The 15,540-nt window shown below is 46.9% G+C and overlaps 1 protein-coding gene across 3 annotated transcripts in view; it reads right to left on the reverse strand.

The window, feature by feature from the left end:
• The window catches only part of LOC118395984 (uncharacterized), a 39,768-nt gene that overhangs the window by 13,851 nt on the left and 10,377 nt on the right, over nucleotides 1–15,540 (reverse strand). For all 3 annotated transcript variants that reach the window (XM_035790110.2, XM_035790109.2, XM_052466324.1), the window contains exons 6-10: nucleotides 10,252–10,389; nucleotides 9,735–9,949; nucleotides 9,412–9,450; nucleotides 4,851–4,924; nucleotides 2,061–2,219 (exon numbers count right to left, since the gene is read on the reverse strand). In XM_035790110.2, coding sequence (XP_035646003.1) covers nucleotides 2,061–2,219; nucleotides 4,851–4,924; nucleotides 9,412–9,450; nucleotides 9,735–9,949; nucleotides 10,252–10,389 — 625 coding nt within the window. The remainder of the gene's footprint in view (nucleotides 1–2,060; nucleotides 2,220–4,850; nucleotides 4,925–9,411; nucleotides 9,451–9,734; nucleotides 9,950–10,251; nucleotides 10,390–15,540) is intronic.

A 15,540-nucleotide genomic window follows, 5' to 3' on the forward strand; every position in this document is an offset into this window, starting at 1 on the left:
GAGTCCATTTCTAGTCCTCATCTCTCACTGCAAATGTGCTCATTCAACAGCCTCCTCTGAAGCTCAGGACAGGATACAGGGATGAGTGCTCGTGGCTCGGGTGGTAAGAGGCGGCCTCTTCCATCCATGTGGAGGTAAATAAACAGCTATGGACTGAAGCAACCACACTAAATCAGTGTAGGTCTGAATCTCATGCCAACTCCAACCTAAGTCAAGGCACCAGCCACGACCCTATCCCCAGCCCCGTCTGGCCCAATCTATCCCCAGCCTCAGCTCCAGTCACATCTCTATCCCCAGCCTTAGCCCTGTACTCCAGCCACATCCCCAGCCTCACCCATCCCTGTTTCTGTTAGGTCTGGTGAGTTTGGCTTGGTGTTCCTCACTGTAACAGATGTTACAAGCCAGTGCCTCTAACCACAACTGCTGCTGTGACCTGGTTGAGAAAGGACAGGGTAAGCGTTTGTGTGTTATCTGCGTAAGAGTGTGTGCGCGTGTGTGTTCACATAATACCAAAAGAAGTACCCACACCGTGGGTGGCCTGCCTGAACACTGTAGTGCCATTCCTGCCCTGGTTTAACAGGAACAGATAAGTGGTAGTGTAATGCAGTGTGTCTGTGTATAGAGGGAGGACTGGGCAGGCACACTGAGAAGTCCTTTCTGCCAACTCATCCTCCCTCTCTCTTTGTCCCTCTCGCACTCAAATGAAAACGACATGTTCCTGAGACACCATATACATGCAATAGGGTTTCAGAGAGCCATTCATCCAAATGGAGGAAAGGATTAGGACTAGAGATAGCGACACTACCACACAGCTAGCAGAGTATTAGCTAGCAGAGTAGCAGAGTATTAGCTAGCAGAGTAGCAGAGTAAAGCTAGCAGAGTATTATCTAGCAGAGTATTAGCTGGCAGATTATTACCTGGCAGAGTAGCAAAGTATTAGCTAGCAGAATAGCAGAGTATTAGCTGGCAGAGTAGCAGAGTATTAGCTAGCAGAGTATTAGCTGGCAGAGTATTAGCTGGCAGAGTATTAGCTGGCAGAGTATTAGCTGACAGAGTAGCAGAGTATTAGCTAGCAGAGTAGCAGATTATTAGCCGGCAGAGTAGCAGATTATTAGCAAGCAGAGTATTACCTAGCAGAGTAGCAGATTATTAGCTAGCGGAATATTAGCTAGCAGAGTAGCAGAGTATTAGCTAGCAGAGTATTAGCTAGCAGAGTATTAGCTAGCAGAGTAGAAGATTATTAGCTAGCAGAGTAGAAGATTATTAGCTAGCAGAGTAGCAGAGTATTAGCTAGCAGAGTAGCAGAGTATTAGCTAGCAGAGTATTATCTGGCAGATTATTACCTGGCAGAGTAGCAGAGTATTAGCTAGCAGAATAGCAGAGTATTAGCTAGCAGAGTATTAGCTGGCAGAGTATTAGCTAGCAGAGTACTAGCTGGCAGAGTACTAGCTGGCAGAGTATTAGCTGGCAGAGTAGCAGGTTATTAGCTAGCAGAGTATTAGCTAACAGAGTAGCAGAGTATTAGCTAGCAGAGTAGCAGATTATTAGCCGGCAGAGTAGCAGATTATTAGCTAGCAGAGTATTAGCTAGCAGAGTAGCAGATTATTAGCGAGCGGAGTATTAGCTAGCAGAGTAGCAGAGTATTAGCTAGCAGAGTAGCAGAGTATTAGCTGGCAGAGTAGCAGATTATTAGCTAGCAGAGTATTAGCTAACAGAGTAGCAGAGTATTAGCTAGCAGAGTAGCAGATTATTAGCCGGCAGAGTAGCAGTTTATTAGCTAGCAGAGTATTAGCTAGCAGAGTATCAGATTATTAGCTAGCAGAGTAGCAGAGTATTAGCTAGCAGAGTAGCAGAGTATTAGCTAGCAGAGTAGCAGATTATTAGCTAGCAGAGTAGCAGGTTATTAGCTAGCAGAGTAGCAGATTATTAACTAGCAGAGTAGCAGATTATTAACTAGCAGAGTAGCAGATTATTAGCTAGCAGAGTAGCAGATTATTAGCTAGCAGAGTAGCAGATTATTAGCTAGCAGTTGGGAGTCATTAGATAGTGGGACCTCTTACCTTCTCGATTTCCAGCGCTTTAGCTGCGATGGCTTGAGAGCGCCGTGTCTTAAAGTTGTCCTGCGTCTGCTCCGTCTCCTCCGTGGCCGACACCGTCTCCTTGGCCGACACAGTCTCCTTCGGCCCCGCTAGCAGGGCTGGCGTGGGGACACTCTCCTCCTGGAGGGCAAATGTTAAAGGGTTAGGTAGAGTACCAGGCAGGACACTGCAGGCTTTACAGATTCTGGTTTTAAATTCAAAGCATCACTGATTAGTCAACATGGTTGTTGCTGTAGTTTTCATGTTGTTCAGCACAACAAAACACCATTATGCATTCAGCATCTCAACAGTAATCTAGAACGTGAAGACCTCTACAACTTTGATCAAAGACTGTCGACAGCCAAAGAATAAGGCCCAAGCCTACAGGTGTCAACAAATCATCATACTGCATCATTTAGTGTCAAAAGGAAAAAGAGAAACAAAACAATTTGAGCAAAAGGAAGCCTTTTGTTACCATTGAAAACCAACAACTCGTGAAACACCCATTACTTTCAGTTTACAGAACCCAGAAAGCCTTCATCCATGGCAAGGAAATGGGTCATGCATGGTGAACAGTCTATCGTGACCTGGGTCAGACTACAAGGAAGAGACAGGCCATATAATGTACATCAACTGTCCCTCTGTGATGTGACTTTTAGAATAACCTACACAGGGATCTGGAACATATCCCATCCTCCATGACAAGGCAATATTAATGAACGTAACGGGCCTGTAACTACGTATTGTCTGTAAGGTAACGGCCTGTAACTACGTATTGTCTGTAAGGTAACGTGCCTGTAACTACGTATTGTCTGTAACATTGGCCCTCCTATGTTGAACATAATAAATGGCTCTCTATCCACCGGATGTGTACCAAACTCAATAAAAGTGGCAGTAGTGCAGAAGAATTAATCCATGCTTTTGTTACTTCTAGGTTAGACTACTGCAATGCTCTACTTTCCGGCTACCTGGATAAAGCACTAAATAAACTTCAGTTAGTGCTAAATACGGCTGCTAGAATCCTGTCTAGAACCCCAAAATTTGATCAAATTACTCCAGTGCTAGCCTCCCTACACTGGCTTCCTGTTAAGGCAAGGGCTGATTTCAAGGTTTTACTGCTAACCTACAAAGCATTACATGGGCTTGCTCCTACCCATCTTTTCGATTTGTTCCTGCCGTACATACCTACACGTACGCTACGTCACAAGACGCAGGCCTCCTAATTGTCCATAGAATTTCTAAGCAAACAGCTGGAGGCAGGGCTTTCTCCTATAGAGCTCCATTTTTTGGAATGGTCTGCCTACCCATGTGAGAGACGCAGACTCGTCTCAACCTTTGTCTTTACTGAAGACTCATCTCTTCAGTAGGTAAATATGATTGAGTGTAGTCTGGCCCAGGAGCGTGAAGGTGAACGGAAAGGCTCTGGAGCAACGAACCGCCCTTGCAGTCTATGCCTGGCTGGTTCCCCTCTTTCCACTGGGATTCTCTGCCTCTAAACCTATTAAAAGGGGCTGAGTCACTGGCTTACTGGTGCTCTTCAATGCCATCCCTAGGAGGGGTGCGTCACTTGAGTGGGTTGAGTCACTGACGTGGTCTTCCTGTCTGGGTTGGCGCCCCCCCCTGGGTTGTGCCGTGGCGGAGATCTTTGTGGGGTATACTCAGCCTCATCTCAGGATGGTAAATTGGTGGTTGAAGATATCCCTCTAGTGGTGTGGGGGCTGTGCTTTGGCAAAATGGGTGGGATTATCTCCTGCCTGTTTGGCCCTGTCCAGGGGTATCATCAGATGGGGCCACAGTGTCTCCTGACCCCTCCTGTCTAAGCCTCCAGTATTTATGCTGCAGTAGTTTATGGGTCGGGGGGCTAGGGTCAGTCTGTTATATCTGGAGTATTTCTCCTGTCTTATCCGGTGTCCTGTGTGAATTGAATTATGCTCTCTCCAATTCTTTCTTTCTTTCTCGCTCTCTCTCAGAGGACATGAGCCCTAGGACCATGCCTCAGGACTATCTGGCATGATGACTCCTTGCTGTTCCCAGTCCTGGCCGTGCTGCTGCTCCAGTTTCAACTGTTATACCTGCGGTTATGGAACCCTGACCTGTTCACCGGACGTGCTACCTGTCCCAGACCTGCTGTTTTCAACTCTCTAGAGACAGCAGGAGCGGTAGAGATACTCTTAAGGATCGGCTATGAAAAGCCAACTGACATTTACTCCTGAGGCGCTGACTTGTTGCACCCTCGACAACCACTGTGATTATTATTATTTGACCATGCTGGTCATTTATTAACATTTGAACATCTTGACCATGTTCTGTTATAATCTCCACTCGGCACAGCCAGAAGAGGACGGGCCACCCCTCATAGCCTGGTTCCTCTCTAGGTTTCTTCATAGGTTTTGGCCTTTCTAGGGAGTTTTTCCTAGCCACTGTGCTTCTACACCTGCATTGCTTGCTGTTTGGGGTTTTAGGCTGGGTTTCTGTACAGCACTTTGAGATATCAGCTGATGTAAGAAGGGCTATATAAATACATTTGATTTGAGTCTGTAACTATGCACTGAAGATCACGAATTGCCATTTTCCAATCTGGTGCTGGCAAAACGTTGTGGTCTTCGGGGATTGTTCTAGCTTTTAGGAATAGTGTAACGCTACTATGCTCAATGGTATGTTCTACAGGTATAGTAGAGATACAAACACTGATCGTATCAAGTGGATGTGAGGGGGGGTTCATTGAATTAAGAGCAATTGTAGTCATGTAGTTACATAGTCATGCAGCCCAACCTTGATTGCTACATAGCTTTTCGCTGATCCGTCTAGGGAGGTACTTCTGGTGTGGCTTAGCAACCTGGGCTTATCTGTGGAGAAGAGGAAAACAGAGAGTAAAACTAAGAAGCATTTAAACAGAAGCAATGTGAAAGAAAACAGGACGGCGGGAATCCAAATCAATCAGGATCACCGACCGCAGTTCAACTCCGTTTCAAAACATATTGGGGAACTACCACTTATTCTCTCTAGTCATCGACCAGGTGATCGTTGTGCACCAGCACAGTCAACAACAGATAAGATGAGATGCTATGGGACTGTGGATAAGCACAGCACGGACAAACCGTTGGTTATTTCACGTTCTCTCGTTGGAATAGCTCACCCACAGCGGTTGACAAGTTCAGCTGTGACTAAATTGAAAATATTGTGCTCCGTCGGCTCCAATAAGTCTACAAACAACAAATATGGACGGGCTGGTGGGTTTGTTTTTATTTAAGGAATCTCCCAAGGCGATGAGACTGAGCCAAAGTGAAATTAAAAACTCTTCCTTCCAGGATATTTAAAAAAATATATATATATATTTTAACTTTATTTTACTAGGCAAGTCAGTTAAGAACAAATTCTTATTTTCAATGACGGCCTAGGAACAGTGGGTTAACTGCCTGTTCAGGGGCAGAACGACAGATTTGTACCTTGTCAGCTCGGGGATTCGAACTTGCAACCTTTCGATTACTAGTCCAACGCTCTAACCACTAGGCTACCCTGCCGCCCCGGGCCAAACAGCAGAGATCTCAGGTTGTGAGACTGACTGAGACACCAAGCAACACGTGTGGTTCCTTAGTTCAAACTGCAGCAAAATTAGAAGTCAATATTTTTAAAATGTTGGATATCCTCTGATACTATTAACAGATGTTTCTTTGAACAAGAAATCATGTATATTTAGGCAAATGTATTCTATTTGCAATGTTAGAAGAGTCGCACCGACCTAAGATAGAACTCTCTCTAGGACACACCATGTGTGTGCGTTGTGAAGATAACCTGGTAACGTGATGACAGTCACTCACCAGACACACTGAACTAGTGGACAAGAAGGCAGCCGCGCAACAAATTATTAGTGACCAATGGATCAGCAGATAACAGATAATGATGAACTGCAAATCCAGAAGAGGAGCATCCAGGAGTGGTTGTGTTGGGGGTGCTGTTGTATGTGCCTTGTTGTGCTCTGACATTTATTCGTTTGCTAGCTAGCTAACTAGCAATTAGCGACTAACAAGATTTAGGCCCAACTTGCTAAGAGAAGACAAACTAGCTGTTTTCAGATGTAAGAAACACACACAAATAAAGGTGTAATTACAAAACGCAAGTTGATTTATATTAAGAAGCAAAGTGAAAACATCATTGTTGTCATCAACCTCACTTGCACAAACTGTATATAGACTTTTGTATGTTTGTTTATTCCATATATAAGTCTGTGTTGTTGTTTGTGTCGCACTGCTTTGCTTTATCTTGGCCAGGTCGCAGTTGTAAATGAGAACTTGTTCTCAACTGGCCTACCTGGTTAAATAAAGGTGAAATAAATAAAATAAATTGACCATGCAGACCGAACGCAAGTGTCTCGTGGTCAAGCAACAATAAATGTGCTCCTTGAGTGACAGGGGTTGGGGCTAGGTCTGGAAAGCGGCATGGAGAGAGAGAGAACTCAAGTAGCCTAGTAAACTACAAAAATGGACGTTACACACGGCGTATCGCATTTAACACACCCAATGTATGAGAGCAGGTCTAAGAGGGTATTTCTGTCAGCTTAAATTGGTGAATTGTTGTTGTGTGCGTTATCAATCCAAACAAATAATACTTAAGATATAATCATGTAGGCTAAGCTACACATGAACCTAAAGGCTGCATGCTTTCAGTAAGTGCATCTCGAAACCATTGTACTTGAAATGCTCACTCAGAGACATTATAAAGGATATCTTCAGTAAGACTAGGCCTACTAGACCCAGTGTGGTGTGCATTTCTTGTGTCAGCCTAGTCTAATTAGACAGGGGTGGAGGGGGTTTCTACAGCTTCTAAAAGGCGGCTAGAATATGCAGCAGCCCAAATATGTGAAACCTTTATTCAACTAGGCACAATGACGGCCTACCGGGGAACAGGGGCAGAACAACAGATTTTTACCTTGTCAGTTCGGGGATTTGATCCAGAAACCTTTCGGTTACTGACCCAATGCTCTAACCACTAGGCTACCTGCCGCCCCAGGGGAGGGGACGGGGGGGGGATTCTTCAGACTGAAGACTTCCACTGTGCCCCATCTCCTCCACAGTAGCATGTATGAGTAAAATAGGGTATTTAAAAACCTCTGCAGTGATGATGAGAAAGGACTTTTCAATAAAAAATTTAAAAGACACTGTTACTGTCCCTACTCTCCTCCAACCCCAATATTCTACTTAATATCAAAATCACCCAATACTCCCACACTGAGGTTACCTTAACCTATGCAAATCGGTGTTATATCCACCGGGGGACGGGGGGACTCATCCTAGTCTTTTCATTCTATTCAGTGAAGGAATTATTCAGGAGCACAAAAGAGTTACTACGTAATGGTATGCATGCCCCACTCCACTCACAAGGGAAGGTCATGTGAGTGGGTGGGTGTTTTGGTTTGATCTCGAAGACATCTGCTAGCTCAGTGTGCACGCTACTCCCACACCAGCCAAAAAGGTCAGACCTTGAATCAAAAGCCTTCGAGAATAGTGTGTATGTATAATTAAAATGGTTAACATGTTCCAGCACTTCTCTTTAAATACACACCTCCACTGAAAACAGATGCTCCTCTCAGAGAGAGGTGCTCAATTTGAGCTTTTACAGCACTTCAAACCAAGGTGTCAAACTGTTTTTTTAATGGATAGGCTTACATGTAGCAAAACAGAATTTGAGGGGTATGCTGGATCCAGGGATGCAAACTGCTGAGGGCCCAAAAAGGTGACACTTTTTTGTTGTTGCACTGAAACATGCAAAAAAAAAAAAAACTGCTAGGAGGAAATGTAGGTTTTAACTTATTAAACAATAAAGAATAGGATCTACATGATCAGTCGGTGTGTAAAATAAAACGTGGTCAATGTGAACCTAACTCACAGCTAAAACATGTAAAGAAAGCAATCCAATGTTATTTGTTGCCTTGACTTTACTGCAAATGACATTCAAGTCTTGAGAAAAAAACAATCCACTAATATTGCAGTTAGCCATGACAGCATTTGTAATAGAATGCTTGTGACCATGACAACCTTTATAATAGAACGCTTGTGACCACACACATCTAAATATTGCACTCGGGAAAAAAACATCTTAAAGTAGAAATAGAATGAAACAAACAGGCAATCTATTTTTGCTCTATTATAGTGGCCACTACAGAAGATGTTGATCAAGTGCACATGTGTACAAAAATAATGTTCAGATTAAATAACCCCCCCCACGTGTTACTGTCAAGTTTAACACAACAAAAGCAATATCTTTGGGCTACACATTATTACATTGTACACGTTCTGCCTGTGGACATATGTTCTACAATGTGCCAGCAGAGCATGATAACCTTTGTTGGCATAATTGATCTCATTCAGGCAGAGTGTACACCTGACATACCCCTTTTTATCCACTGTACTGAAAAAGTGAGAAAGAGGGAACGTATGGTGCTTCTTTCACTTCTGGTGACAAGCAACTGAAACTAGGCCCAGCTCCGGCTTCTTCTCACCGACCTCTCCGTGGTCAGGCTTCTTCTCACCGACCTCTCCGTGGTCAGGCTTCTTCTCACCGACCTCTCCGTGGTCAGGCTTCTTCTCACCGACCTCTCCGTGGTCAGGCTTCTTCTCACCGACCTCTCCGTGGTCAGGCTTCTTCTCACCGACCTCTCCGTGGTCAGGCTTCTTCTCACCGACCTCTCCGTGGTCAGGCTTCTTCTCACCGACCTCTCCGTGGTCAGGCTTCTTCTCACCGACCTCTCCGTGGTCAGGCTTCTTCTCACCGACCTCTCCGTGGTCAGGCTTCTTCTCACCGACCTCTCCGTGGTCAGGCTTCTTCTCACCGACCTCTCCGTGGTCAGGCTTCTTCTCACCGACCTCTCCGTGGTCAGGCTTCTTCTCACCGACCTCTCCGTGGTCAGGCTTCTTCTCACCAACCTCTCCGTGGTCAGGCTTCTTCTCACCAACCTCTCAGTTATCGTTCAGGGGACGCGCTGCTGTAACTGGTAAACTGCCTTTCCACTCACCCGCGGTGTTTCCCGGAGCACGTGCTGATGCTGTAACTAAGCAAATAGATTATCTCCTCTCTTCAGTCGCGTGCTGCATTCTGTTGTTATGTGAATGATTGGCTGAGCCTTGGATACAGACAGTACTGGTACAAACGCGCATCACTCGTTCACATACAGCCAGTAGTGATCCAAAGCACCCCCCTCCAAACTTTTCTCATCAGATCTACTAGGTCACCTATATTGGATTCAAAACGGCACATTTAATTTCACAAAAAGGCACTAGTTTGCATCCCTGTGGGTCATTGAATCGGCTTGACTGTTCAATGTGTAATCTAGACTTACCAGGTTCTCTGTTCTGGCTCTGAGGCTCTTCGTTATACCCTGGAGGGGCGAGACAGAAAAAGGTCCCCAAAATGACTGGCAAATGTACCACAAAGGATGAATGTCCAATGCATTGCTTCATGTCAAGTGGTATGCTAGTATGGACACTGGTACAGAGCCAGGCTAAAGTGATAGATTTAAAACTGATATTGTTAATCATTGACAGCTGAACTAAAGCGCTGTGGTCTCTGTAGTTAAAGTAAACTCCCGTCCCCTATGCGCCCTGGTCAAATTAAGCGCACTTTATAGGAAATAATAAGGAACAATTTGGGATGCAGACTTACTCTTCTGCTGGCTCTGCTGGTAGGAGAAGCTCTTCTGGTCCCTGTCTGGGGAGTAGCTCCTTTTGCTGGTGTTGGACCCAGAGCGCATGATAACAGGGCCTGGTGGGATATCCATCCTGACGGGAGAGCGATCCCGTACTGTTTTGTAAGTGTCCCCGGCTGGGCCAGCAGGGTAGGGGTCCAGGCCTCTTCGCCTAAGACCCTCAGGGTCCTCTCTGACAAGACAATATGAGAGAGAGAGAGAGAGAGAAGGGGATTCAAGAGCCCATCCATTGAGGTCCATTCAACTATAGAACTAAAGGCAGTGTCTCTACCCACGATGAGCACTTTGATTCTAAAACCCTCTAAGTGTAGAGTGAAAAGAACTAAACACTAAAGTTGCTGGACAAAATAAATTGTGGTTTGTATCTTGAAAAACAGTCCAACTGAAAGCCAACAACACCTGAAGTTGCTCGGTCTAACAAGTGGTTTTAGCACTTGGTCCATGAACTAAGTACACTGGAAGGGATATGCATACCCTCGGTCCAAGTAGATGAGGGCCTGCATCAGATTGGGGTCCAATCTATCGGGGTTAGCTGCTGAAGACACAGTCCTCGAGAGAGGAGCTATTCCTTTAACTCTGCTGCTGAGGTGGGAGCCCGCTCTGCTGCTTATCCTAAAAATGACCGAAGACAATACCTCAATCAAATATTATATTAAATACTTCACCATACACTATTTCTGAAGATATATCTGTCCTATCTTTAAAACCAACTAGTTCTAGTCCGAAGATTAGCCTAGATCAGTGGTTCTCAAACTTGTTAAAGTCCCGTACCCCTTCAAACAGTCAACCTCCAGCTGTACCCCCCTAGCACCAGGGTCAGCGTACTCTCAAATGTTTTTTTTTTTGCCATCATTGTAGGCCTGCCACACAAACACACACACACACACTATATGATACATTTATTAAAACATAAGAATGAGTGTGAGTTGTTGTCACAGCCTGGCTCGTAGGAAGTGACAAAAAGCTCTTATAGAACCATGGCACAAATAATATAATAAATCAATCATTTTTCTCTTTATTTAACCCACTTACATATAAAACCTTACTTGTGCATAAAAAAAGGTGTGCTTGAAAGGATGCACATAACTCTGCAATGTTGGGTTGTATTGGAGTCTCAGTCTTAAATCATTTCACCTGGACTATTTACATTGACCCCCCTCCCCTTTGTTTTTACACTGCTGCAACTGACTTATGCATAGTCACTTTAAAAATGACTAACCTGTACCCCCGCACATTGACTCGGTATCGGTACTCCCTGTATAAATCCTTGTTATTGTTATTTGGCATAACTTAAAAACATTTTTTTTTTCAAATATATACATAACTATATTTCTTGAACAGCATTGTTGGTTAAGGGCTTGAGAGTAAGCATTTCACGGTAAGGTCTACACCTGTTGTATTTGCGCATGTGACAAATACAATTTGATTTGCATACTATGGCACGTTGATGGTTCTCACCATGCCAACCCTGGGAGAGGGTGCTGATGCAGATACAGGCTAAGGGCGAGGGGATACTAGGCCAAGCCTGGGAGAGGGTGCTGATGCATATACAGGCTGAGGGCGAGGGGATACTAGGCCAAGCCTGGGAGAGGGTGCTGATGCAGATACAGGCTGAGGGCGAGGGGATACTAGGCCAAGCCTGGGAGAGGGTGCTGATGCAGATACAGGCTGAGGGCGAGGGGATACGTGGCCAAGCCTGGGAGAGGGTGCTGATGCAGATACAGGCTGAGGGCGAGGGGATACTAGGCCAAGCCTGGGAGAGGGTGCTGATGCAGATACAGGCTGAGGGCGAGGGGATACTAGGCCAAGCCTGGGAGAGGGTGCTGATGCAGATACAGGCTGAGGGCGAGGGGATACGTGGCCAAGCCTGGGAGAGGGTGCTGATGCAGATACAGGCTGAGGGCGAGGGATACGTAGGCCAAGCCTGGGAGAGGGTGCTGATGCAGATACAGGCTGAGGGCGAGGGGATACTAGGCCAAGCCTGGGAGAGGGTGCTGATGCAGATACAGGCTGAGGGCGAGGGGATACGTGGCCAAGCCTGGGAGAGGGTGCTGATGCAGATACAGGCTGAGGGCGAGGGGATACTAGGCCAAGCCTGGGAGAGGGTGCTGATGCAGATACAGGCTGAGGGCGAGGGGATACGTGGCCAAGCCTGGGAGAGGGTGCTGATGCAGATACAGGCTGAGGGCGAGGGGATACGTGGCCAAGCCTGGGAGAGGGTGCTGATGCAGATACAGGCTGAGGGCGAGGGGATACTAGGCCAAGCCTGGGAGAGGGTGCTGATGCAGATACAGGCTGAGGGCGAGGGGATACTAGGCCAAGCCTGGGAGAGGGTGCTGATGCAGATACAGGCTGAGGGCGAGGGGATACTAGGCCAAGCCTGGGAGAGGGTGCTGATGCAGATACAGGCTGAGGGCGAGGGGATACGTGGCCAAGCCTGGGAGAGGGTGCTGATGCAGATACAGGCTGAGGGCGAGGGGATACTAGGCCAAGCCTGGGAGAGGGTGCTGATGCAGATACAGGCTGAGGGCGAGGGGATACTAGGCCAAGCCTGGGAGAGGGTGCTGATGCAGATACAGGCTGAGGGCGAGGGGATACTAGGCCAAGCCTGGGAGAGGGTGCTGATGCAGATACAGGCTGAGGGCGAGGGGATACTAGGCCAAGCCTGGGAGAGGGTGCTGATGCAGATACAGGCTGAGGGCGAGGGGATACTAGGCCAAGCCTGGGAGAGGGTGCTGATGCAGATACAGGCTGAGGGCGAGGGGATACTAGGCCAAGCCTGGGAGAGGGTGCTGATGCAGATACAGGCTGAGGGCGAGGGGATACTAGGCCAAGCCTGGGAGAGGGTGCTGATGCAGATACAGGCTGAGGGCGAGGGGATACGTGGCCAAGCCTGGGAGAGGGTGCTGATGCAGATACAGGCTGAGGGCGAGGGGATACGTGGCCAAGCCTGGGAGAGGGTGCTGATGCAGATACAGGCTGAGGGCGAGGGGATACGTGGCCAAGCCTGGGAGAGGGTGCTGATGCAGATACAGGCTGAGGGCGAGGGGATACGTGGCCAAGCCTGGGAGAGGGTGCTGATGCAGATACAGGCTGAGGGCGAGGGGATACGTGGCCAAGCCTGAAGAACGTCACTCATCTCCTCAGTGAACGTATCGACATAAGTGCACAATGAGTGCACGCCATGCATGACTGAGGGTACAGGGCAGCTTGCGCATGCTCCTGACCCAGGCAGGATAGGCAGAGCTTATGGCCGTCAGATTCAGGTATAACACAGCCACAATGCTGAGGTATAACTATACGAAATCTAAGAGGTCAAATAAATGATATCCTGCTCAGAACTCCAGCTATGTAATTGGTTTGCTTAACATGCTAGCCAAGTGACAAGATCAAGTTTCTTGGTTACAGCAGAGACATTAAATCTCTTCCTTGATCATGATCCCTGTTGCCTAAATAGTTTTGTGCATAACTCAAAGAAAGATCTATTTGGAGAAAAAACTAAAAATATTATTTTGGGGAAACAGCACCCCTTGTGTTCACTTCTGGTAAAACCATATACCCCAGGTAGGGTACAGAAACGGTATGAACATCTGGATCCGCCCAACCCTAGAGGTATATATAAATTAACCATCCAACGGCACCTGGTTTTCATGACCCCTGCCTGAACTTACAGGGCCACGTCCCAAACAATGTGCAAGCCTAACATGTCCTCCAGCTTTTACGACCCCGAGACCAGTTTGAAGTAGCCACGGCTCAGACTGCCATTTACCAAATAAAGTTAATTACCACCGTTGCGGTGAGCGATGCCTCTAACCTCACCTCTCTTTCCATAACAAACCCATGAAAAAGTAATTCTGTGGACTATATACTTGGATAATTTTTGGGGGGCTTTTGAAGAAAATTCCTTTAAAGTTATTTTAAAAATATATATATTTATACTATATCTATAACAGCATCTTCAAAGCAGTTCTTCCAATGTAGAAAGATGCTCTCTAAACAGGTTACATCTTTGTGGACAAAGGAGAATAAAACATGCTGATCTGAAAGCAAGAGTAACCAAATAGACATCAGAGCAACTGGGTGGCACAGCCCCACCTGCCATAGGGGTTCCAATATCTCTTTCAGGATCCAAAAAGAGCAAACTGCCTAATACCAGGGTGAGAAAAGGAGGTCCTGGCTGTCTGAGCTGGGATGTAGAAGATCTGAGAACTATATAGGGAATAGGGTGCGATCTGAGACTCCACTTCCCTCTATTCAAAAGGTCATGCTTGTAAAGCCACAATGCATTACATCCAAATCATCACACAAACAAATAAAAACATTTACGACCTCATTTTGAAGACTAATATATAAATATATAAACCCAATACCAATTTAATTGGCTTCTTTAGACAAACGGCCTCCGACCCCTCCCATCTCTTTCATCATCTTACTGAATGCAATCAGCCTCACGCACAAATATAACATGACTGCAATTATGGGTTGAGGTCCAATTACAAAGACAGGTTTACAAAAAAACAGAGCAGCATGCAGCAAGGCTTGGCTGAGGTGACTTTGAAAGTTCAAAGGGAGAGTAGTTGACTCCGAACCAGTTGCACTTCTGGCACTTAACAAGGCTCCCCATGTTCCCTCATTATCTGTTATTCATCACGAGGTCAAGAGCTCCACAAAGGAGCAGATTGATTAATCCACTGGCTGGCTGCCTGCCTGCCTCAGTTGCCAAGGCCCCCCCCGCAGTGTTCACCACACACACACACACACACGTGGGGGACCCTGTGACTGAGGACCATGAAGCAGCCCCCTAGGCCCAGAACCCTGTCTTTAGTTGTGTTAGGGAGAGGTAGTGGGGGTGTGGCCTTGCTGTTCATCTTCTGTCTGGCCACCTCAGTCTCCACAAGGCCGGTCGATGAGACACCTCCGGCCAGGAGCGAGACCTTCCAAAGACTTCCTGGACGCTGCATCCTTTGGGCTGCACTGCAGGGGCGAGGCCTCACGTCAACCTCCTGACCAGACAAGTGGAATACCAGACCCAGATGCCTGCCTGCTGCCCTGTCAACACCACACCAGGAGTCTGCTATAGCCTCCTCTGCCTACAAGTCTCCTACAAGCTAAGGAAGCATCCACACCAGGAGTCTGCTATAGCCTCCTCTACCTACAAGTCTCCTACAAGCCAAGGAAGCATCCACACCAGGAGTCTGCTATAGCCTCCTCTGCCTACAAGTCTCCTACAAGCTAAGGAAGCATCCACACCAGGAGTCTGCTATAGCCTCCTCTGCCTACAAGTCTCCTACAAGCCAAGGAAGCATCCACACCAGGAGTCTGCTATAGCCTCCTCTGCCTACAAGTCTCCTACAAGCCAAGGAAGCATCCACACCAGGAGTCTGCTATAGCCTCCTCTGCCTACAAGTCTCCTACAAGCCAAGGAAGCATCCACACCAGGAGTCTGCTATAGCCTCCTCTGCCTACAAGTCTCCTACAAGCCAAGGAAGCATCCACACCAGGAGTCTGCTATAGCCTCCTCTGCCTACAAGTCTCCTACAAGCCAAGGAAGCATCCACACCAGGAGTCTGCTATAGCCTCCTCTGCCTACAAGTCTCCTACAAGCCAAGGAAGCATCCACACCAGGAGTCTGCTATAGCCTCCTCTGCCTACAAGTCTCCTACAAGCCAAGGAAGCATCCACACCAGGAGTCTGCTATAGCCTCCTCTGCCTACAAGTCTCCTACAAGCCAAGGAAGCATCCACACCAGGAGTCTGCTATAGC

The sequence above is a fragment of the Oncorhynchus keta genome, chromosome 17, assembly GCF_023373465.1.
Source record: "Oncorhynchus keta strain PuntledgeMale-10-30-2019 chromosome 17, Oket_V2, whole genome shotgun sequence".
NCBI lineage: Eukaryota > Metazoa > Chordata > Actinopteri > Salmoniformes > Salmonidae > Oncorhynchus > Oncorhynchus keta.